Source organism: Pan paniscus, chromosome 20, assembly GCF_029289425.2.
Source record: "Pan paniscus chromosome 20, NHGRI_mPanPan1-v2.0_pri, whole genome shotgun sequence".
Lineage (NCBI taxonomy): Eukaryota > Metazoa > Chordata > Mammalia > Primates > Hominidae > Pan > Pan paniscus.
Window position 1 is genome coordinate 64,583,305 of NC_073269.2, and position 24,810 is coordinate 64,608,114.

At 47.5% G+C, this 24,810-nt stretch overlaps 3 protein-coding genes and 1 long non-coding RNA gene across 6 annotated transcripts in view; 3 read left to right on the plus strand and 1 right to left on the minus strand.

Moving 5' to 3' along the window:
• Nucleotides 1–9,439, plus strand: part of ZNF8 (zinc finger protein 8) — a 36,641-nt gene extending 27,202 nt beyond the window's left edge. The window contains exons 5-6 of the mRNA XM_003816637.5: nt 1–129; nt 8,536–9,439. The gene's annotated coding sequence lies outside the window, so the exon portion shown is untranslated. The remainder of the gene's footprint in view (nt 130–8,535) is intronic.
• Nucleotides 1–9,439, plus strand: ERVK3-1 (endogenous retrovirus group K3 member 1). Its single transcript, XM_055103978.2, has 3 exons — nt 1–129; nt 6,089–6,385; nt 8,536–9,439. The coding sequence occupies exons 2-3, from the start codon at nt 6,092–6,094 to the stop codon at nt 8,569–8,571; spliced, it is 330 nt and encodes a 109-aa protein (XP_054959953.2). The 5' UTR covers nt 1–129; nt 6,089–6,091; the 3' UTR covers nt 8,572–9,439.
• LOC106634155 (uncharacterized) lies at nt 8,576–21,356 on the minus strand. The gene is made up of 3 exons (XR_001337521.5): nt 20,931–21,356; nt 19,572–19,658; nt 8,576–8,824 (listed from the first exon to the last, which is right to left on the minus strand). It is a non-coding gene; the product is annotated as an uncharacterized LOC106634155 (long non-coding RNA).
• The window catches only part of ZSCAN22 (zinc finger and SCAN domain containing 22), a 14,855-nt gene continuing 11,146 nt past the window's right edge, over nt 21,102–24,810 (plus strand). The window contains exon 1 of one of the 3 annotated variants that reach the window (XM_003816635.7): nt 21,102–21,217. The gene's annotated coding sequence lies outside the window, so the exon portion shown is untranslated. Of the gene's footprint in view, nt 21,218–21,494; nt 22,647–24,810 lie in introns of those variants that run through there. The other 2 variants (XM_063600682.1, XM_034946287.3) reach the window with 2 other exon arrangements.

The window sequence follows — 24,810 nt, forward strand, 5'->3', positions numbered from 1 at the left end:
AAGCAACCGTGACAAGTGGTGCCCGACCAGGGACCTGAACGAGGAAGGTCTGCCAGAGCAGAGAAAGTGAAACTGATCAGACGAACTACGAACCCCTGGACGGGAGAGTCTGCCGGCGGAGGATATAAGGTCAGTTCCCTGAGAAGGTATCGGGAGCGGGAGGTTTCTGAATCAGGGTAACATGGGGCAGAATTTGTCCGTTGAGGAGCAACATTATGTGCAGCTGCTTGAAGTTTTGCTTAAACAATCTGGTGCTCAGGTTAGTTCTCAAACATTAAGCTTCTACAGGAGGTTATTACACATAACCCATGGTTTCTGCAGACAGGTACTCTTGCTGTGGAAAATTGAGACTGAGTAGGAGAAAGATTGAAACGAGCTCATCAGAAAGTTCTTAAAATGGATCCTTCTATTTTCTCTGCTTGGGGTTTGGTCTGTACTGTCCTCCTGCCATTGTCCTCTTCTTATTCTGCCAGACAGCAGGTGCTATGTTCTGAATCTCAAAAATTGAAAGAATCTTTTGTCTCACCAGCAGCGCCCATTGAAAATGATAAACAGGAGAGGGAGGATGAGAACTGGCCTGTACTGTCCCCTCCAGTAGCGGAAATAGAGACCCCAGTACAAAAAATTCTGCATGCTGTGGTCATAGCTGGCGAGCCACTAGGACCTTGCACTTTTCCTATTACCTTAAGGCCTGATTCAAATAATCCACAGCAGTTTATTCATGAACACACTCCAGTAAAATTTAAATTATTGAAAGAATTAAAAGCTAGTGTGGTTAATAATGGAATACAGAGCCCATTTACTTTAGGATTGTTAGAATTTGTATTCAGCACTATGCGCCTCCCACCCTTGGATATAAAGCATTTAGCTTGCACTTGTTTCTCTGCTAGTGCATATTTGACATGGAATTTAAATTGGCAAGAAATGTGTGCAGACCAGGCTAGACAGAATCTCACCGCTGGACATGGGAACATTACAGAGGAAATGCTATTGGGTAGTGACTCTTATTCAGATCTGGTGCAACAATTGACACTTCCAGATGCTGCTTACCATCAGTGCGCCTGGCCGCTAAGCGTGCCTGGGCCACCATTCCTGAGAAAGGGGTCTCAATAAAATCTTTTCCGCATATCATGCAAAAATCACAGGAGCCCTTTGCACAATTTATTGCACAGTTACAACAGTCAGTGAGGCATCAGATTCCTCATACTGCTCCTGCGAAAATGCTTACTTTGACCCTAGCTTTTGAAAATGCAAATGCAGATTGTAAATGTGCATTAGCACCCATGAGATGTACAAACAGCTTGGGAAATTTTCTCAAAGCCTGTCAGGATGTGGGAACTGAACTCCATTGTTCAACTGTGTTAGCTCAAGTAATAGCTAATTTAGTAGTGAACAAATCTGGAAAGGGCCAAGGGTTGAGCCCTAAAGTGGGAAAATGTTATAATTGTGGAAAAATTGGACATTTCAAAAAAGAATACCATCAGACCTCTGGGCAGAAGGGATCTTACAATGCAATACCGTCCCCCCTCCCCGCCCCGCTCCCCACAACACACACACACACAGAAAAAAAAACACCAGGACTTTGCCCTCGCCGTAATAAAGGAAATCATTGGGCTAATCAGTGTTGCTCAAAATTTCATCAGAATGGCACCCCGCTCTCGGGAAATGAGAATGGGGCCTGGGCCCCTCAAACAATGAGGGCATTCCCCATCCAGGCCACAACCCTGCTACAGGGGTGGGTTCCTGGAGGAACATTGACTCCCTCTCCTCTGGAACACCGGGGAGTGCAGGATTAGATCGCTCAGTCAGAGAATGGGTCACGTTAGTTGGAGGAGACAAACCCACCAGAATTCCCACAGGCATTTGGGAACCTTTGCCAACAGGATATACAGGATTAATTTTAGGCCAAAGCCATCTGAACTTACAGGGCATTACTGTGATCCCTGGATTGTTGACTCTGATTATGAAGGAGAAATTCAAGTAATTGTAATGTCACAAGATCTTTGGGATTTTAAACCTGGGAAATATATTGCTCAGCTATTGCTTATTATTACTCTCTGCAAATTACACCCTTCTTCACGAAAGGAGAAAAGAGGAAATCAAGAATTTGGGAGTACAACTACACAGGAAATTTACCTATCCCAACCCATAGCTTCTAATTGACCCACCTGTGCAGTGCAAATTAAAGGAAAGAAGTGTTGTGGGTGTATGGACACGGGAGCAGATGTTTCAGTAATATCCAAAAACAATTGGCCCCTGCTACTAAACTCTACATCCTTAGTGGGAGTAGGAACAGCTCAAAGTGTTTAACAGAGTGCTGAAATTTTACTTTGTGTCAGTCCAGATGGACAGCCATGTACTTTTCAACCTTATGTTGCAAATATACGTGTTAATCTCTGGGGCTGAGATTTACTTACAGCATGGGATGTGAGACTTACAAATGAAAAGGTTGATAATCCAGGATTTAAAATATTAAAGGAAATGGGATATCAGAGTGGGAAAGGCTTGGGAAAGTTCCTACAGGGAAACCCCAGTCCAGTATTGGTAACTGGGCAAACAGATAGGAAAGGGCTAGGTCATCAGGATTTCTGATAGGGGTCATTGATACTTCTCCTCCACCCACTGCCTTGCTGCTAGAGTGGCTGACTGATAAACCTGTGTGGGTGGATCAATGGCCCCTATCACAGGAGAAAACTGACTCAACTCCATCAGCTGGTAAGAAAGCAATTGGATGCAGGACATATAAAAGTATCAGTTAGTGCTTGGAATTCACCAGTATTTGTGACCCCCAAAAAGTCAGGAAAATGGCAACTGCTGCATAATTTGAGAGCTATTAATGCACAAATTAAACCAGTGGGTGCATTACAGCAAGGTCTGCCATCCCCGGCAACCATTCCAAGAGATTAGCCTCTTGTAGTAATAGATCTTAAAGACTGTTTTTTCACTATACCATTACACAAGAAGGACAAGCCTCAATTCACCTTCTCTGTGCCTTCTATTAATCAGAGAGAGCCTGTCTCTTGTGATCAATGAAAAGTTTTATTACCCCAGGCATGCTCAACAGTCCTACGTTATGTCAGCATTTTGTAGGAAAAGCATTGAAGGAGCCTCGGAATATGTTTTCCACCACCTACATCATTCATTATATGGATAATATTGTTTTGGCCACTCCTACAGATCAAGTATTATACCAGTTATTCAGAGAAATAAAATGGGCTTTAACTAAATGGAATCTCAAAATAGCTCCTGAAAAGGTACAAACAACCTCCTCATACCAATACTTAGGTACTACTGTTACTGAAAAAAGTATTCAGCCTCAGAAAGTAGCTCTTCGTAAGAACAAATTACAAACTCTGAATAACTTCCAACAGTTATTAGGGGATATTAATTGGCTGCGCCCAATGCTAGGTATTGCTTCTTATCAACTCACTCATGTTTATCAAACCCTCCAAGGAGATTCTTCATTAGATTCCCCTCGGCAACTTACTAAGGAGGCAGAAGCTGAATTACAGCTTGTAGAAAGATGCTTCGGCAACGACATGCCTCCTGGCTACAACCACAAAAGTCTTTGCTTTTGTTTATTCTTCCTACCCCCCATTCTCCATCAGGACTTTTAGCTCAATTCATAGACAAAACTATAATGGTAATAGAATGGCTTTTTTTATCCAGTCAAACAGTAAAATCTTTGCAAGTTTATCTTGCTTTAGTCACACAACTTATAATAATAGGCAGGCATAGATCAAAAATGCTTACAGGATATGATCCTGATAAAATTATTGTTACCTTGGATTCCCAACAACAGGCTGCGGCCTGGGAGATGTCCACTGCATGGCAAATCACTTTCGCAGATTTTGTAGAAATAATAGATAACCATTATCCATCAGACAAAATTTTGCAGTTTTATAAAATTCACCCTTTTATTCCCCCTGTGATTGCTCATCACAAACCCATTTCAGGTGGACAGACCTATTTTACCGATGGCTCTTCCAAAAGCCACACAGCCATTTATGGACCTAAACATACTTAAATAATAAAGACCCCTAGAGTTTCAGCTCAACACTCTGAATTAATGGCAGTTATTCAAGTTTTAAAGCTCACAGCTTTATTTCCTATTAATATTGTCTGTAATTCAGCCTATGTCGTAAATGTAGCTAGTTGCATTAAAACTGCCACTATCAAGAGTGTACGGACCAGCCCCACAGGGTCGGTGGGTCTCTCCCTGTGTGCGGCGACGAGAGAGTGTAGAAATAAAGACATAAGACAAAGAGATAAAAGGCAGCTGGGCCTGGGGGACCACTACCACCAATGCGCGGAGACCGGTAGTGGCCCCGAATGTCTGGCTGTGCTCTTATTTATTGGATACAAAGCAAAAGGGGCAGGGTAAAGAGTGTGAGTCATCTCCAATGATAGGTAAGGTCACGTGGGTCATGTGTCCACTGGTCAGGGGGCCCTTCCCTGCCTGGCAGCTGAGGCAGAGAGAGAGAGGAGACAGAGAGAAAGACAGCTTGCGCCATTATTTCTGCATATCAGGGACTATTAGTACTTTCACTAATTTACTACTGCTATCTAGAAGGCAGAGCCAGGTGTACAGGATGGAACATGAAGGTGGACTAGGAGCGTGACCACCGAAGCACAGCATCACAGGGAGACGGTTAGGCCTCCGGATAACTGTGGGCGAGCCTGACTAATGTCAGGCTCTCCACAAGAGGTGGAGGAGCAGAGTCTTCTCTAACCTCCCCCAGGGAAAGGGAGACCCCCCCTCCTTTCCCGGTCTGCTAAGTAGCGGGTGTTGTTCCTTGACACTTTTCGCTACCGCTAGACCACGGTCTTCCCAAACGCTGGCGTCACCGCTAGACCAAGGAGCCCTCTAGTGGCCCTGTCTGGACATAACAGAAGGCTCGCACTCTTGTCTTCTGGTCACTTCTCACTGTGTCCCCTCAGCTTCTATCTCTGTATGGCCTGGTTTTTCCTAGGCTATGATTATAGAGCGAGGATTATTGTAATATTGGAATAAAAATTAATTGCTACAAACTAATGATTAATGATATTCATATATAATCATATCTAAGATCTATATCTGGTATAACTATTCTTGTTTTATATGTTATTATACTGGAACAGCCCGTGTCCTCTGTCTCTTGCTTCGGCGCCTGGGTGGCTTGCCGCCCACACAAGAGCACCTTAAAACCAGAACTGCTTAACCTATTTCTGAGACTCCAAAAAGCTGTTCGCTCTCATGCTGCCCCTTTTCATATTTCTCATATCCGATCTCACACACAACTTCCTGGGGCCACTATCTCTAGGTAATGATAGAGCAGATAAATTCATCAGTTCTATATTTCAACAAGCCCAAGCTTCCCATGCTTTACTGCATCAGAACAACTTGCCCTTACTCGTATGTTTCATCTGCCTCGCAGCCAGGCTTGAGTTATTGTGCAAGCCTACCCCACTTGCCAGCATGTCCCTGGTGTTGCACCTGTGGAAGGATGCAACCCACGAGGCTTGGCTCCAAATGAAATCTGGCAGATGGATGTTACATATATATAGCAGCCTTTGGCAAACTCCGCTATGTTCATGTAATATAGACACTTACTCCCATATGTTACATGCCACATGCCAAACTGGAGAAACAGCTGGTCATGTCTGACGATACTGTCTGTCGTCATTTGCCCATATGGGGGTCCCTAAACAATTTAAAACTGACAGTAGACTCGCTTATGTTAGTCATGCTTTCCCAATTTTTTACAATTGTGGGCAATCAATCATAAAACAGGAATTCCATACAATCCCTGAGGACCAGGCATTATTGAGCGGGTACATCAAACACTACAACGCATGCTGAAAAAACAAAAAGGGAGAATAGGGGACCAATTACCACTTCAAACAAAATTACATTTAGCCTTGTTTACTTTAAATTGTTTGACTCCTGGTACGGATGGCAAGACCCCAACAGAACGACTCTGGCAACTGCTAGAGGAAAAGAGGCAAGTTTATCCAAAAGTGTTATGGAAATCCCCAGAAGAAGGACAATGGAAAGGTCCGGTGGATTTGCTGACGTGGGGACGAGGGTATGCTTGTGTTTTTACAGGAGATGGACAAACCATGTGGGTGCCCTCCAGGTGTGTGTGACCATGGAACGGGAGACCGGAGGGATCCGTGGTATTCAACCGTGGGCCTGTTACCTCCAGTACAAGCCATGAGCCAGCAGAATCTGAATGCAAAGACAGAACAAGGGCCGACCGGAGTCACAATGACATCCAACCCCATAACATGGGGACAGATCAAGAAAACGACACAGGAAGCTGAGAAACTACTGGAGCGCCAGGGTCAGGCAAAAACCCCTGACTCCATGTTCTTGGCCATGCTAGCTGTAGTGTCCTGTGCGGTATGTTTCCCCTGTGTAGAGGCAAAAACATATTGGGCATATGTTCCTAACCCACTGGTAGTACGACTGGTACTCTGGAGCGACACTCCTCCTGAGATATATTATGATCAGGGAGCGTGGGCACCAGGACCCCTAACTCCGTCTGACACAGAGCAATAGCATCAATTACACCGGCCCATTGGAAGGACTCCCTTTATGTATCACCACGGATACGTCACTCAACTGCAGCTGTCTTGCAGTCCAATCTCAGGCATGGTTAAGTCACCATGGAAAAATTATGTATTTATTAGGCCTCAGCTTCATTAATGTTACTGGCGTGTTCACCAATCACTCCCGGCCCCATCACTCAAATTGTATTGATTATATGGAATGGGCTCCCTTTGATATTTCTCACCCCCCTCCTTGGACCCAGTGTCTTGGCCCCTTGGCCAGACAACAGTCTATGTTAATGGGAAACATTGACTGGGGTCCCCGTGGCCATTTAGAGGGGAGAGATGAAAATCAGACCTCTTGGCACAAACTTCACTGGCACTGGTGGTGGACCTTCAACACCTCTTCGTCACATCACACTGGGATTCAGTCCCCCAGTTGGCTGCACAACTTGCTTGGTACAGAACAGGCTTTAACCCGCCCTTACCTCAGTGACGTCATCTAGGAAACAGAGGCCCAATTCAGGAATCGATATGGAAGGCAACACTCCCATTTATGAATAACAGCATCTGGGTCAGAACATTATCCAACAATAGTAATATTACTCAACACAGTTTTAATATCACCTTTGTAAAAAATATTACCACTCAATTTACGGTTTGTGGGTTTTTTGTTGTTGTTGTTACTGTTTGAGATGGAGTCTCACTCTGTCGCCCAGGCTGGAGTGCAGTGGCGCAATCTCGGGTCACTGCAACCTCTGCCTCCCGGGTTCAAGCAATTGTCTGCCTCAGCCTCCCGAGTAGCTGGGATTACAGGCACCCGCCACCGTGCCAGGCTATTTTTTGTTTTTTGTATTTTTAATAGAAACGGGATTTCACCATCTTGGCCAGGCTGCTCTTGAATTCCTGACCTCGTGATCCACCCGCCTTGGCTTCCCAAAGTGCTGGGATTACAGGCGTGAGCCACCGTGCCCGGCCAGTTTGTGTTTTTAATCCGTATGTTTTTCTAGCATCTAAGAAGGACCAACTCCACGTAAACATCACCCAGTTGACTTGTGACTCTTGTCAACTGTATCACTGCCTCAATCATAGCACAATACAAACACACAACATATCCACTCTAATAATTCTGGGTCGTATCCCTGGATTATGGATCCCTGTCAATTTGTGCAAACCTTGGGCTGCCACCCCTGCTTTACATTTTGTAAAACTCCTTCTTACCCAGCTCACTCATCGTGCATGTAAAGCCTTAAACATAGTAATTTTTACTGTAATCTCCTTAGTCACACTAAAAACCTCGGTTGTAGTGTCCTCAGTAGCACTACATAGTTCTATTCAAACAGCCCAATATGTAGAAAATTGGACATGTACAGCCAACCAGGCGTGGATGCTTCAAAATAAAATTAATACCAAATTACAAACAAAGGTAGCAATGTTAAAGACTACTGTTCTGTGGCTGGGAAAGCAGGTACAGAGTTTGCAATTGCAGCAGCAATTGCACTGTCATTTCAATCATATTCATATTTGTGTGACCAATTTGGAATAGAACCAAAGTGAATATCCATGGAACCTTGTAAAAGCTCATTTGCAGGGAGCTTTTACATCCAATATTACTTTTGATATCAGTAACTTACAGAGTAAAATTCTTAACTTGAATAAGCAAACTCAAAAATAACAGCCCTTTTTAGAAGCTTAAACAGAATTCCAGCAGGGCTTAGAAAGCCTCAACCCTAGCCGGGTGTGGTGGCGGGCACCTGTAGTCCCAGCTAATCAGGAGGCTGAGGTGGGAGAATGACGTGAACCCGGGAGGTGGAGCTTGCAGTGAGCCAAGATGGCGCCACTGCACTCCAGCCTGGGCGACAGAGCGAGACTCCATCTCAAAAAAAAAAAAAAAAAAAAAAAAAGCCTCAACCCTTGGACCTACCTTAAACATAACTTCAATGTCTCTTTTATAATAATTACAAGAATAATGTTGTTATGTCTCTGTTTTTTTGCTCATAGTCTATAGGATCGGGTGAACCACCAACCGGCAATTGAAAGCTGCACAGCCTGAAATTACCTTTATTCAATTAATGCAAAAACAAAAGGGGAGATGTTGGAGGCCGAAGGAATGAGGGTCGTGACCAACTCAGTATACCACTGGAGGCTCTGTGAGCAAACAGCAAACTGTTCTCATGAAAGCAGGATGTTGGCGAACTGACAAACTGCGTCTGCCGCCAGAAGGAATGCTGGGGGCAGTCATGTCCCAGGTCCCCTGCTCCTTGAGGTTATCCACAGGAACATCCAGAACCTGTTGAACAAAGAAAGGAATCATGTGGGCCTGTGTTAAATCAAATAGCTGACCGACAGTTATCCCTTCCTCCCTATTCACTCTACCTAATAAATACGAAGGGCTGTAAAAGCTCAGGTCCCTGCTCCCTAGAATCAAGGAGCCCCTTGACCCCTTCTTTCAAACAGATCCTTTTGTCTGTCTCATTTCTGCATTCATCCTCCTTCGTTCGGTCCAGAAGCAACCGCGACAGTCCTGCATGTGTTGATGCCACCTGTATGTGCAGGTGTGACCTCAGGTGTGTGAGTATCCTTTATACCCCTTATCATCACTGCCTATTCGCTCTTCCTCCAGCCTCTGGCAACCACTAATCCACGTTATGTGTCTAGATTTGCCTCTTCTGGACACTTCATATAAATGGAGTCATACAATATGTGGTTTCTTGTGTCTGGCTTTTTACCACTGAACGTTTTCAGAGTTCATCCATGTTGTAGCATGTATCAGTTTTTCATTCCTCTTTATGGCTGAATAATACTGCATTGTATGGATATACCACAGTTTGTTTACTCATTAGTTCATAGACATTGGGGTTGTTTCCAACTCTGATATTATAAATGCTACTGCTGTGAAAATTCATGTACAGGTGTTTGTGTGGATGTATATTTTTAATTTGGGAAGGGGAGGCCATGGGTGGGACCTAGGCTTGTGAAGAGCCTGGCCTGGGTGTATCTGTTTGTCCGAGGAGCGCCTGTGTGCGTGGCCATGACCACACCCACTCCTTGCTGCCTGTGCTCATTAGCCATACTTCATTTTCCAGAATCCCAGGCCTGGGCCCCTGAAGTCAAAGCCAGGAGCCTAGAGCCACACTGGTGTGTAGGATCAAAGAGAAGGCAGCAGTGGCCCTGGAAACAAACCTGTCTCTGCAAGAGTCACTAGCAACCTGGGACCTCTGCCCAGGACTGAGACCTCAGGTGCCCCCTACCCTGTAGCTGCTGAGGCCAAGCAATGTGGAGACAGAGAGAGGGTGAGGTGATGGAGCCTGAGGTGCCGAGTGAGGTAGATGGTGGGGTGGCAGTCACAGTGGCACAGGAGGCAGGTACAGGGCTAGATGTTTTCAGAAACCAGATATCCCTCTAAAACACACCCTGCTTCTGCTGCCTTCATTCCACTGCCCTGCCTTCCTCAGCCTGCTCTACACCACTACCTCGTCATGGTTCTCCTGCCTCCCGTTGCCCCCTTCATCACTCTCCACTCAGCATTGGGTAGAGAGGGTCTTTTACCCCTGACTGATGAGGACACCCCTCTCTTTAAACCCTCCATCACTGCCCAGGCCGTCAGAGTATGGTTGGCAAACTTTTCTGTAAAACACAAGCAGCAGGCTGGGCGCAGTGGCTCATGCCTGTAATCCCAGCATTTTGGGAGGCTGAGGCAGGCCTGAGGTTGGGAGTATGAGACCAGCCTGGCCAACATGGTGAAACCCTGTCTCTACTAAAAATACAAAAAATTAGCTGGGCGTGGTGATGCATGCCTGTAATCCCAGCTACTCGGGAGGCTGAGGCAGGTGAATCGCTTGTTCCCAGGACATGGAGATTGTGGTGAGCCAAGATCGCGCCATTGCACTCCAGTCTGGGCAACGAGCGAAACTCTGTCTCAAAAACCCAACAAAAAACACACAAGCAGCAAATGTCAGCTTTGTAGGCTCAGAGGGAAAACCAAGAATGTTACGAAGGTACCTATCTAACAAGAGAAAAACATATGTCCATACATTTTATTAATAAAATCCAAAACTTTGTTAAATGTAATTCATTCCTTAATGAATGAGCAAAAAGCTTTTCACAGGAGGTACCATTTTATAGATAGGAAACAGACCCCAAGGGAGGTGAGCAGCCCAGAATCACAGCAGAGAGTGGTGAAGATTTGATCCTAGATCTGACAGCCTCTACCATCATACTTGCCATTCTCAGCTTAGGAATAAGATGGGGAGGAAGGTGTGGGTAATGGGCAAATCAGGGCCCAAATAGTCTGTTCAGTACTTTTGTCTCGTGGGAAGGAACAAAAGGCCCCACATCTGCCCTTCCTCCTGGGAGTCTCTGTTACGACCTGAATTCAGTACAGCAGGAATGATCAATTTTTCTCTCTTTAGAGCACTCACCCACTTGACATCTCACTTTGTTCTCACATAGTCCTCATAGAGGTATCCTGTGGCTGCTGTCCTTGAAGCCTGATAGCATGGAGCTGAGGCCTCAGACTATAACAGGGCACATAATTTTGCATGAAGTTCAAGAAGAGGCTGGGCTGGGCGCGGTGGCTCATGCCTGTAGTCCTAGCACTTTGGGAGGCCAAGGAGGGTAGATCACCTGAGCTCAGGAATTCGAGACCAGCCTGGCCAACGTGGCGAAACCCTGTCTCTACTAAAAATACAAAAATTATCCTGGCATGGTGGCAGGTGCCTATAATCCCAGCTACTCGGGAGGCTGAGGCAGGAGAAGCGCTTGAATCCGGGGGGCAGAGCTTCCAATGAGCCAAGATTGCACTATTTCACCCCAGCCTGGACAAAAGAGGAAAACTACGTCTTAAAAAAAAAAAAAAAAAAAAAAAAAAAAAAAATTAGGCTGGGACACCTTTCCTGGAAGGGCTACTTACTACAGGGGAGCTGTCTAAGGTGCTGAAATGTCCTAGCCCTGCGCTGTCCAATATGGTAGTTATGATTAAATTCAAATAAAATTACAAGTTCCATTTCCCAGTCACACCAGCTATGTTTCCAGTACTCAGGAGCTACCTGACACTGATGGTGCCATATTGGACAGCACAACTCCAGAACTTTTCCATCCTCACAGAACATTCTAGAATTTAATTTGAATGCTAGTTACACAGGGCTGTGCATTTATCAAATTCACTAAGCTGAGCACTTGTACTTCTGTAAAACATGTATATGTATTTTTGAAAGCACAAAGTTTCACGTCCCCGCCTGCCAGTCAGTTTACCAAACAACCTTCGGTTTAACTTCTCTGTGCCCCAGTTTCCCAACCTGTAAAAGAGAGTAATGATACCTCCCCTTTGATTGGTTGAGAGTACCACCAAAGGTGTTTGCTGGGTGGCCTGACCTGCAGGAGGTGCTCAGGAAAGGGGAGCTGCTGCTGTCATTTGGTGGAAGTGGGTCCCCTTCTCTGGCTAGCAGATGCCATGAGTTATGATGAGTATGATGGGGACAGACTCCCAGAAGGATGGAATGGCATCACTCTGTGGAAAGACTGTGAAACAGAACACGAACACCTCATGGCATCTTTGCTGCCTAGAGCCATGCCACTTGCACACCCTCCTTCTGCTCCTGACTCCCAGGAAGGGCAAGGGGGTCACTGGGCTTGGGGCTCCACAGAAAGAGGCTTCCTGATTTGATGCTTAAGAGCTGTGCCTCAGACACCTGCCTCTAAAACAGAAAGCCGTCCACACAGACACCCCACCTCATCTGGGTACCTCCTCTGGACCTAGGCTGGGTCCCCATAGGCAGCCACAGCCATCTATGCTGCTGCCCCCACACTGCCTCTGGCTGTGGGCTTCTCGAGGGCTTGCTGTGTGATGCTGAGTTCCTTAACGTGGAGACAATGTGTTGGAGTGTGGCAGTGTTCAGGCCCTGCTAGCCAAATAAGGGGACCCACTTCCACCAAATGACAGCAGCAGCTCCCCTTTCCTGAGCACCTCCTGCAGGTCAGGCTGCTCAGCAAACACCTTTGATGGTACTCTCAACCAATCAAAGGGGAGCTATCATCATTACCCTCTTTTACAGGTTGGGAAACTGAGGCACAGAAAAGTTAAACCAAAGGTTGTTTGGTAAGTGACTGGCAGGCAGAGATGTGAAACTTTGTGCTTTCAAAAATACATGTATATTTTTTACAGACGTGCACGTGCTCAGCTTAGTGAGGAAACTAGGAAACAGGCCCAGAGCTGGGATATGGTCAGTCAGTGGCATGCAGTGGAGCCACAGGCCCAGGGCCTTTTGCTCCCAGGTTGCATCCTCCCTGGGTCACCCCTGAGGCTGTCCTCAGCCCCTGTCTACTTCTTCAACTGCAGGAGCCCCGTCTCAAGACTGCAGATCCATGGCCAGCAGCTCACGGGTGCGCCTTCCCCTGAGGTTCTGTCCATCCCCCCTCATAGGGCACTGCACATTCAGATTGGGCCTTGAGTATGTTTCTTTGCTGCTTTTTCAGACTCAGAGCCTGGAACCCAAGCTGCACAGCCATCTCCAGGCAAAGGCGCTCTGCCTTGGGGGCAGGTGACAGTGAGACTCCGGAGGCAGGGTTTCTGGCCCAGCAGCTTGAGAGAAGTCTCGGAGCATGGAGGCCAGTCAACAGAAAGATGTTGCCAAGCAGTGACACTCAGCCAGGGGAAGAAGAGCCGAGAGTGGAGCCTGGCAGGAATTTCCAGCTGGCATCCATTTGTTACTGAGTATCAGGGCACTCCCCCAGAGACACAAGCCACCCCTAACCACATTCTGGAAAACGGTCTCACGTGTGTTTCAGTCCTAGATCGGGGTGCTCCTGCCAAGGAGAGGGTGTATGTGGGGAGGCCTGCAGCTGTTTCCCAGACCTTAATCAGCCACAAGGAGTCCACGCTGGGGAGGGTGTACTGCCATGTAGTGGGTGGGAAGATACCTTTGGCAAGAATACATGCCTTGTGAGCTATCAGCAGATTCCCAACAAAAGGAGACCCTGTACGTGCGAAGAGTGTGGCAAGGCCTTTGGACAGAGAAGTCACCTTGTTCAGCACACCGGTGAGAAGCCGTATGCATGCCAGGAATGTGGGTGTACCTTCAGCAACAATTCATCTCTAGTCAAGCACTGGCGCGTCCACACAGGCGAGAAGCCCTACATGTGTGGCCACTGTGGCAAGTGCTTCCGAGAGAGCTCATCCCTTGCCAAGCACCAGCGTGTGCACACAGGCGAGAAGCCATACGTGTGTGGTGAGTGTGGACGCACCTTCAGCGAGAGCACACACCTTGTACAGCACCGGTGATTCCACACCGGGGAAAAGCCATTTGCCTGCCAAGAGCAGCAAAGCCTTTGCTGACTTCTCGGCCCGCCTTGCATGCCACAGAACCTACACGGGTGAGAGGCCCTACGAGTGCCGGGTGTGCTGCAAGGCATTCAGCCCCAGCTTGTCCCTGGCTGAGCACATACGCTGCCACACGGGAGAGAAGCTGTATGCATGTCAGGAATGTGGGAAAGCTTTCAGCCACAGCTCATCCCTCAGCAAGCACCAGCGGGTACACACAGGTGAGTGGCCCTATGTGTGTGCAGAATGTGGAAAGGGCTTCAGCCAGGGGTCCTACCTGACCCAGCACCTCAAGATCCACAGCGGTGAGAAGCCATACATATGTGGTGAGTAAAGGAAGCCATTCGGTGACTCCTCAGCCCTGGTCCTACACCAGCGGGTGCACACGGGCGAGCATCCTTATGCATGTGGAAAATGTGGGAAGACTTTCAGCCACAGCAAGTTTCTCACCCAGCATGAGCAAGTCCGCGTGGGAGAGAAGCCCTTCATGTGTGGTGACTGTGGAAGAGCCTTCATGCAAACCTCATCCCTCGCCCTCCATCAGAGGACTCACAATGGGGAGAAGCCCTACAAGTGGAACGAGTGTGGCAAGTCCTGCATCCAGATGTCACACCTCACCGAGCATTACCAGGTACACGCTGGGGAACGACCCTTTCAGCCGTAGCACACACACCTCACCGAGCATTACCAGGTACACGCTGGGGAACGACCCTTTCAGCCGTGGCACACACCTCACACAGCACCAGCATGTGCATGCATGTACCAAGCCATTCATATGCCATATATGTCAGAAAACCTTCCAGGAGGCCACAACTCTTGTACTGCATGAGAGGATTCCCTGGAGAGAAGCCCTTTTGAGTGTTGTGAGTGTGGCAAAGCCTTCCGCCAGAGCAGATTCCTGGCCCAGCACCAGAGAATTCATTCCCAGGGAAAACCATGTGAATACATGGATATCAGAAAGCCCTCAGTGACACTTTGGTTCTTGCATGTCAGTGAACTGGGCATGTGCCAAATATGGCAGAGATCCTCCCATCTATCCTTGGTGTGCTGTCCTTTGCACCGGGGTGGCAGGTGAAGAGGGACTGTGAGTGTGAGGAAATCAGGGTCAGTGTGAGCAGCCCCTATTATACATTTCTCCCTTCAGGGTCACCGGGGCGGGTGAGGAAGCTGGGAGTGGGCCTAGGATATGTCTTTCAGATGTCACATGGAGATACTTCTCCATAATCATCAAGGGGCACAATGGCCACTTCCACTTTAATTAGGTTCCCATGGATGCTAACCAAGTGGTAGGAGGTACACAGGTATGAACAGGTTTCCTCTCAGCAGTCCTAGAAGACTTTATTTCAGTTTTTGCCAAGACAAAAATGAAATTTAAAAAATGTGTTTTTTTTTTTGTTTTTTGTTTTTTTGTTTTTTTGAGACGGAGTCTTGCTTTGTCGCCCAGGCTAGAGTGCAGTGGCGCAATCTCAGCTCACTGCCAACCTCCGCCTCCTGGGTTCAAGTGATTCTCCTGCCTCATCCTCCCGAGTAGCTGGGATTACAGGCCCCCGCCACCAAACCCAGCTTTTTGTATTTTTAGTAGAGATGGGGTTTCACCATCTTGGCCAGGCTGATCTTGAACTCCTGACCTCGTGATCCACCCACCTCGGCCTCTCAAAGTGTTGGGATTACAGGCATGAGCCACTGCGCCCGCCCAAAAAAATACATATTTTTAAAAGATGCTTTTGCAGTTGTTTGTGCCTTGTATTAAGGTGGACCATATGGTTTGGGGTTTTATTCCCCAGAACCAAAAACGTAAAATTTATATGCTGAAGTGTGTGTCACAGAGTCTAGCTCTTTAAGAAGAAAATTTTGTGTGTTCCTCAGCTTCAGCATGAGGACGTCACTAAAACTAGTTGAGACAGTGATGATGTTCGTTAAGATTTTACTGAGCACTTTAGAAGCACTTTAAGTAGATTGTCCCATTCCATCCTCTTAGCCAGCCTGGGATGTATTTTTATTCCCACTTCATACATCAGGGAGCTGAGACTTTGAGAGGTTAAATCACTTGCCCAGTGCCCCTAGCTAAAAGGCACTCACTTTTCAGGACGAAAATACTTGAGTTAATGGATAAGGCCAAGGTGGCAGAAGTATTTCCTTCCCTTTTACCAATGCCCAGAGGTATTTACTGGAATTCTAGAACTGAGGAGGCAGTTCTAGAATATAAAGTCCTATTGAGCATGGGAGACAATGGAATGATTGCGTTCCACCTGAAGAAGCAAGTTGACCCATTTAGCTGACTTGAGGCAAAGGCAAAGTAGTAACTGGGAGCCACTGCTCAATCCAGATGTTGATTAAATGCTTCCTGGGAGCCCTGCATGTGTTCCCACTCTCCCCTGTAACATTGCTCAGGGGTTCTCTGGCTGTCAGGCTGAGATCTGGCCTCTAGCTGGCCTCTATGTGGGGGTCCCCAAGATCCTCAGGTGTGAAGATTCACTAGAGGAACATAGAAAACTGATACACTTAACATTTACGGTTTATAGTCAAAGGATACAGATTAAAATCACAAAGATAAAAGATGCATAGGGCAGCAACCAGAAGAGAGGAGGTACAGCTGTTGTAGAGACTGCTGAATTCTCCCAGCAATGACTGACAATATAGAGTAGCACCAACCAAGGAAGCTCACCCAAGCCTTGGTGTTCAGGACATTTACTAGGTGATGATCATGTGGGCATGGAGTGCCCACCTGACTGACTTTAGTCACTTAGTCTCCACCCCTCTAGTGGTCAGACTGTTACAGTGTGGCCTAAGATCCTCACCATAAATCACATTGTTGACAAATACTTGGCATGGCCCAAGGTCCTCAGGTAAACAAAGATACTCTTAGGCAGCATGATCACCACATGCCTTGAACTGAAAGAAACCAGGGTCACAAATGATTTTGTTGGCTTTCTACATGGAAAGAAAAGAAACCAAAAGTATTATTGTAGTGGATTGAATTACTAGCTCAATTCTTCACTGCTCCTTGCATATATACACCCACGGCCATATTTATGGTTCTTCCCAGTAAAGGCAAATTTGATGTCCCCACCCATTCCTTGAGTTTGGGTGTGGCCATGTGACTTGATGTGGCCAACAGAATCTGAGTGGAAGTGATAGCATGCTAGTCCTGAGTCCAGGCCTAAAGCCCATTGTGTCTCTGCCATCAGGATGAGAAGAATTTTTCCTGTGAGCCTTGCAAGACAAATACAGCAGACCTGGACCCAAACTGCAGCCTAGAGCCAAGCCCAGCTGAGCCCAGCCCAGATCAGCCAACCCTCAGACACATGACAAAAATAAGCACTTTTTTTGCTGTGGGCCACAGAGGTGTCATAGCTGTTTGTTACAGAGCAATAGCTGATACAATTGCCAAATTAAAGTGAATACTCCCTGAAAAAGATAAGGTTTGAAATCTGGGGAGAGGATAAGAAAGAGACAAAGGGAGAGAGGAAAGGAGGAGCATCCACTCAGGAGAGTCCAGAGGCCTGAATGCTGATTGAACAGAGCACAAGCACAAAAGGGGTGGCCAAGGGAAAGGGCCTTCCAAGGTCTGCAGTATTGACTACAGGTGCCATGGTGGGTGCAGGAGATGAATGAGGAGAATCCAGCTATGCAGCTCCAGGCAAGGGAACATTGTTGGTCTGCCAGTCATTCAGTCATTCCTCAGCCAACTCTTAGTACCTAGCCCTGTACAAGGCATCAAGGATACCCTGGCCTCGGCTATGTAAAGGGCAGGACCCCTCTCAGGCCTAACAGCACAGACTCACAATCTAGGCAGAAAAGGAGCCAATGAGGAGAGATTCCATTGGCTTTCCAAGTCACCCTATACCCATTAAATGTCAACCAGGGCTCTTCTTCCTCTCCCTGACACCAGAGTCCCCTCCAGCTGCTGCCCTATCTCACTTGTTTCCTCCTTAGAATCTCCCTGAAAAGGGGTCTAAGGATCCCCACACTGATGCCACTGTCCATTCACCCGTTATGGACTGAATTGTGTCCCCCCAAAATTCATATGTTGAAGTCCTAACCCCCAGTATACCTCAGAATATGACTGTATTTGAAGATAAGACCTTTAAATAAGTAATTAAGGTTAAAGAAGATATGGATGGGTCCTAATCCAACATGACTGGTGTCCTTATAAGGAGAGAGAGACAGTAGGGGCATGTGCAAACAGAGGAAATGCCATGTGAGGACACAGTGAGAAGGCAGCCATCTACAAGCCAAGGAGAGAGGCCTCAAGAGAAACCAAACCTGTTGACACCTTGATCTGGGGACTTGGACTTCCAGCCTCCAGATCTGTCAGAAAATAAAAAAAATTTTTTTTTTTTGAGATGGAATCTCGCTCTGTCACCCAGGCTGGAGTGCAGTGGCGTCATCTCGGCTCACTGCAAACTCCACCTCCCGGGTTCACGCCATTCTCCTGCCTCAGCCTCCCTAGTAGCTGGGATTACAGGCACCTGCCACCACGCCCGGCTGATTTTATTTTATTTATTTATTATTTATTTTGTATTTTTAGTAGAGATGGGGTTTCACCATCTTGGCCAGGCTGATCTTGAACTCCTGACCTCGTGATCCACCCACCTCGGCCTCCCAAAGTGCTGGGATTACAGGCATGAGCCACCGCGCCTGGCCCAGAAAATAAACTTTAAACTATCGTTTAAGCCACCAAATCTGTGGTATTTTGTTATGGCAGTCCTAGCAAACACATACACCCTCCTCCCACCCATAATCAGAGGGCACTATCAGGCACCTGGGTCAGCCTTGCTCACCCCTTGGACACTGTACTTCAACCCATCAACCCTATCATCTATACCAAACTTGTCCAACCCACAGCCCACGGGCTGTATGTGGCCCAGGACAGCTTTGAATGCAGCCCAACACAAATTCATAAACTTTCTTAAAACATTATGAGATTTTTTTTGCGATTTTTAATAAACTCATCCGCCATCGTTGGTATATTTTATGTGTGGCCCAAGACAATTATTCTTCTAATGTGGCCCAGGGAAGCCAAAAGAGTGGACACCCCTGATACACCTTCAAAACAGATCCAGATCTGACCACCTGTCAGCATCTCTACCACACCACCGTTTGACCACCCTGATCTGAGCTGCCTGCCTCAGGTGCCAGTACTCTCAAAGCAATTGCATCTTTGGTCTCCCTGACTCCACTCTCCTCTTGACAGTCTTCTCCTGCAGCAGCCAGAGAATTCCTAGGAAGAGCTAAGTCACAGCGCAGCCCTCCTCTGCTCAAAGACCTCCTATAGCTCCCACTTCTCTCAAGGTGGAAATCAAAGTCTGTATGTGAGCCAAGTGTGGTGGCTCACGCCTGTAATCCCAGCACTTTGACAGGCTGAGGCAGGAGGATTGCTTGAGGCCAGGAGTTCAAAAGCAGCCTAGGCAACATAGTGAGACATTGTCTCTACAAAAAATAAATAAACAAAGTCGTATGTGGCTCACAAGCCCTTCAAGATCTGCCCCCACAGGCCTCCCTTTTCTGTCCTTGTCCCCTCCCATCTCCTTCCCTTAATCCACCCCAGCCAGTCTTCCTCATCCATGCCTCCTCCTGACGTGGGCATTTGTGTTCCATCTACCTTGAACTTACTCTCCCTGAGTTCTTTGCTCTATTCAGGCCTCAGCTTAAATACCAACTTCTCAGAAAAATGACTTCTTTGTTTACCGTCTGCCTCCCCACACAATAACATCACCTCCATAAAGGCAGGCCATGCTTATCATCATAGCAGTATCCAATCTGCAGTGGTGCTGGCTGCCTGTAGTGGGTGCTCAGTATTTATCTGTGGAAGGAAAAGAATATATGCTCATTCCAGCTGCTAGCAGTCTGCAGGGCAAAGTCTGAGAACAATAGGGGATGTGAGCACAGGCTGGGGCCAACAAACACCACCAGCACCACCAAGCAATCATACACGCCCTGCCTCAAAAAGGCCTCACCTGAACATAGGCTGGGCCACCAACCTCTATGTATCGGGCCCTAAGCCAGAGTCTCCTGCTCAATGTCTCTTACACATACACACACACAGAGAGAAGATACATTCTCACACACAGTCCAGGCATCGACTGAATCACACAATCACACTACCATTCACAGTCACCATAACAACATCACACACAGTCTAGGGCCTTTATACTGTGTCAGGTCCACCCCGTTACCTCTAAGTATCTGTCTCAGACACAATTACACCTGGTGCAGGCAAACACAGCTGCATGATTATCACATATGACGATTAAATCACAGGTCACACACACGCAGAGTAAGCACACAGAACAGCCCACAAACCTGGTCACAGAGTGACTCATGCAGACAGACGCCCAGCTCAAATTCAGTAAAAAATGATACACATTTATAAAAATGATTACATGTGTTCACAGAGAGCCACACATAGCTACACTCAATACACACCCTGACATAGGCAACCACACCGCTCACCTCTCACAAAGGCACCTTCAGTACTCACACAGACACTCACACCCACAACCCCTCAGACAGGCACCCTCTCCCCTCACTCCTAACATGGGCACCCTCACCTCTCACCCAGGAACCCTTGTTACTGGTGGAGGGTGTCCAGGTTCTTGGCATCTTGAACAAATAATTGGACAAAACGCACAAAGAAAAGAATGAAGCAACAAAAGCAGGGATGTATTGAAAATAAAAGTACACTCCACTGTATGGGAGCAGGCCGGAGCATAGGGGCTCAAGAGCCCGGTTACAGAATTTTCTGGGGTTTAAATACCCTCTAGAGGTTTCCATTGGTTACTTGGTATATGCCCTATGTAAATGAACAGGACGAAGTAAAGTTACAAAGTGATTTACTCCATGTACGCCCTGCATAAATGGAGAGGGTATTTCCTACCATAGCTGCAGTTTCCATTTGATTTACTTCTAGGAAGTCCTTAGGTTCCCTGCCTCCAGACCCGATCTTCTTGCCTCACCCTTACCCCTCACCCCTCACACAAACACCCTCAGCCCTCCCAAAGCCACCCTCAGCCTCACACAGGCACCCTCGGCCTCACACAGGCACTCTCACCCTCAGCCTTCACATTTCCCTCACCTCCAAGTCCCGCCTTTCGCGCATCGCCTGCTGCTCTCCCACTCAGCGCCACCTCAGTCCCACAAAGGCCGGGCTGGGATCCTGTGGCCTCCGTGCTGACCAACGTCAACTACAATTCCCAGCAGGCACCGCGCCTGGGTACACTTGAGCTTCCGGAGGACGCCGGGAATTGTAGTCCTGGCGGGCGTGGGCCCGTGAGGTGTGCTGGGAGCTGTGGTCCGGGTCGGCGGGCGCGCAAGTTGGCTAGTCTCTGCGGCCACCTCCGGAAGGGTCCGCCGGCTGTGCTGGTGAGGTGGTTTCGGGGGTGTTCTCCGTCCTGGTCCAGGCTGGAGAGGGGCACAGCAGGTCCAGAAGCCGCGAACCTCTGGGGCGGCCAGAGCGAGATGCGGGGTACCGCCCAGCGGGTAGAGAGTGAGAGGCTGACTAGGGGACGTGAGTAGACGGACTGCGAGTGCCGGACACACGCGCAGAGGATGTGACGGACTGACGGACCAGGTGTGGACGGACCGTGTGTGCACGGACTGACGGACCCGGTGTGGACAGACTCACGGACCGAATGTGGTGCGGACTGACACACTGAGTGCCGGACGGACCGAGGGAGAATGTGTCGGACTGACGGAGTGTGTGTCGGATGGACTGATTGACCGGGTGTGGGGCGGACGAAGTGTGGAGCGGGCGGACAGATAACAGATAAAATGTAGGACCAGTGGCCTGGGAGGGTGCGGGGCGGACCCGTTTATGTGTCTGATAGGCGGTTCTGTGTCTGACACCTCTTGGGTGTGTGTATCTGACGGGTTGGAGTGTGTGATTCTGATAGGTTGAGTGTAACACTAACCATGGAGTGTGTGACTGACAGAGATGATTGCCGTTTGAGACTTCCTACGTGGGTTGTGAGATACTGTGAGAGGGTGAGCGTGTGACGGTGGGATTGCAAGTGTGACTGATATTCTTTGTGTGTCCTTGAGATGGTGACTAAGATTATGAATGACTGTGATCAGAATAATACTGTGTGATGGAAATGCTGCGAGGGCCTGTGTTTATTTTTGAGACGGAGTCTTGCTCTGTTGCCCAGGCTGGAGTGCAGTGGCGCAATCTCGGCTCACTGCAACCTCCATCTCCCGGGTTCAAGCGATTATCCTGCGTCAGCCTCCCGAGTAGCTGGGATTACAGGCACTGGCCACCACACTTGGCTAATTTTTGTATTTTTGGTAGAGACGGGCTTTCACCATGTTGGTTAGGCTGGTCCGGAACTCCTGACCTCAGGTGATCCACCTGCCTAGGCCTCCCAAAGTGCTGGGATTATAGGCATGAGCCACCATGCCTGGCCAGGCCTGTGTTTATTTGACTGATTATAGGTGACATTGAGATATTTCCTGTGTCTGGGTATTTTGAAGGCTGTGGCTGACAGACTGTACCTGAGATAATATGTGTTAATATCTGATTGACTGAGATTTTTATCAGGGAGACTAAAACTTGGGTGATCCACAAACAGTTTACCAAGCATATGAGAGAGGATTTGTGCTTTGCCATGTCTGCAGCTGAAACTGAGTGACTAGTGGTCATTCAGCTGGGCTTATGGATATGTCCCCCAGTGTTTGCTTACGTGTAGCAGGGGGCTATGGTATCCATACATCTACTGCATGTTTACTGTGCACCAGGCCTGTGCTGGACACTTATAATAAATCACCTCACATAATCTCATAGCAACCCTCTGAGGTAGGTACCATTATCAGGCTTGGTATAATCCATGTGTGAGAAATGAAAAGAACCACCCTCCTTGGTTGGTAAAGCAGCTGTGGATGGGGAACCTCAACCTGATAGGAGTTGAGGTTGGCTGAGGAGGCTGAGGAAGTTTCACATACATGTATTTCAGAGACTGTCATGAGGGATTTCTCCAGAACAGGTGTTCCAGGGGTGCAAAAGAGAACTTGGAAGCTGTTGCAGCATCTATTGTCATCCCTGCCACCCTTGCTCCTCCTTCCCCTCATGATTCCCTACATTCTTGGGTAACCATGCTCAGCCTTTCCTGGTCATTCCATTTGCTTAATGCCTGCTTATTGTGAACCTGCTATAGGGCAAGTCCTGTGTGCTGTGGCTCCAGGACAGCCCAGCCTCTCTGAGGAAACAGTACAGAACTAGCAAAGAGTTACCCAGGGCACTCTGGGAAGAGGACTTAGACTAGTACCAGGTATCTGGGATGACACCTGAAGAAAGTGGCAGCTAAGATGAGGCCTAGAGAGCCCAGAGGAATCAGTCAGAGACGGATTTCAGAACTCGAGAACAGCAGGGGCAACAAGGGGTTTAGAAAGGCCACAAGAGACCCAAGAGAACTTTACAGTGCAGTGAAGGGGCTTAAACACAGCTTTGCCAGAGGTCACCAGAGGTCACCAGCTGTCACCAAAAGGTTTCAGGATTGGGGTCTTGTTTTAGAGTAACGTTCTCTTCTTCCTGTGCCCAAGGCCATTGCTCTTTCTCAGGCCTCCTGCATCTCTGTCCAGGGTGACTTCCTTGAGCAGAGACTCCAGGCACACTGAGTGTCCTGGCTGACATTGAAGGAAAGGAAAAAGAACTCCAAATACTTAAAACTGTGGGAGTCGTGGATGGGAGAGGGAGAGGCTAAGTCTTTGAGTAAGGAGTAGTATGTGGCCAAAGCAAAGTGTTGAGGTCTCCTAGGAGAGGTTACACTTAATTTAGGGTATTCTTCCTGACTATAAGAGAAAACAAATTCACTGTGGGAAGTAGAGAATGTCAAGAAAAGTAATACAGTAGTCACCCCTCATCTTCAGTTTTGGTGAATATAGTACAATAAAATATTTTGAGAGAGAGAGAAAGACCACATTAATATAGCTTTTATTACAGTGTATTGTTATAATTGTTCTATTTTATTAGTCATTGTTGTTAATTTCTTACTATGCCTAACTTATGAACTTTATCAAGGGTATATATGTATAAGAAAAAATATAGAATATATAAGGTTCAGTAATATCCATGGTTTCAGGCATCCACTGGAGGGTCTTGGAACACATCCCCTGCAGATAAGGGGGAACTACCATAGTATAAAATACCTTGGTAAGGATGTAGAGAAATTGGAACCCTCATCCACAACTGGTGGGAATGCAAAATGGTTTAGCCAATTTGCAAAACAGCCTGGCAGTTTCTTAAAAAGTTAAGCATTGGCTACATGCGGCCAGGCGCAGTGGCTCATGCCTGTAATCCCAGCAATTTGGGAGGCTGAGGTGGGCGGAACATGAGGTCAGGAGATCGAGACCATCGTGGCTAATACGGTGAAACCCCGTCTCTACTAAAAGTACAAAAAAAAATAGCTGGGTGTGGTGGTGGGTGCCTGTAGTCCCAGCTACTCGGGAGGCTGAGGCAGGAGAATGGCGTGAACCCAGGAGGCAGAGCTTGCAGTGAGCCGAGATTGCGCCACTGCACTCCAGCCTGGGCGACAAAGCAAGACTCCGTCTGGAGAAAAAAAAATTTTTTTCAAAAAGAAAGTATTATCTCCCTCTGAATGTCGGTAGCACCCCCATCTAGAAAAGGGGCTAGATTCTGAGAAGTAGAATTAATATCGAGGCAGAGAGCACAGTCATTTTAAAGCTCTTACAACATACTGCCAAATTGTTTGCCAAAGATATTCTAATTGATTGCCCTCACCAATAGTACATGAAAGTAGTTTTTTGCTGGCCCTGACCAGCATTCAGTGCTCACAGTTCTAGAATTTGGAAAGGCTTTGAGTGTGGAGGAAAGACCGCAGATAGCCTGAGCTCAAACACTAGCTTTGTTCCTACTGACCAGATGACTCTAGCAGCTGACTTTCCCCAGCTTTGAAAATGGGAGTGGTAATACTGACTCACAGGGTGGTGCTAAGGCTTGAATG

What these genes read in the sequence shown, in the direction of transcription:
- ERVK3-1 (XM_055103978.2), top strand. Translation starts at nt 6,092, where the DNA reads ATGGACAAACCATGTGGGTGCCCTCCAGGTGTGTGTGACCATGGAACG. An exon ending in TAGCTGTAGTGTCCTGTGCG is followed by an intron (nt 6,386 to 8,535) that starts GTATGTTTCCCC and finishes TTTTGCTCATAG; the next exon opens with TCTATAGGATCGGGTGAACC.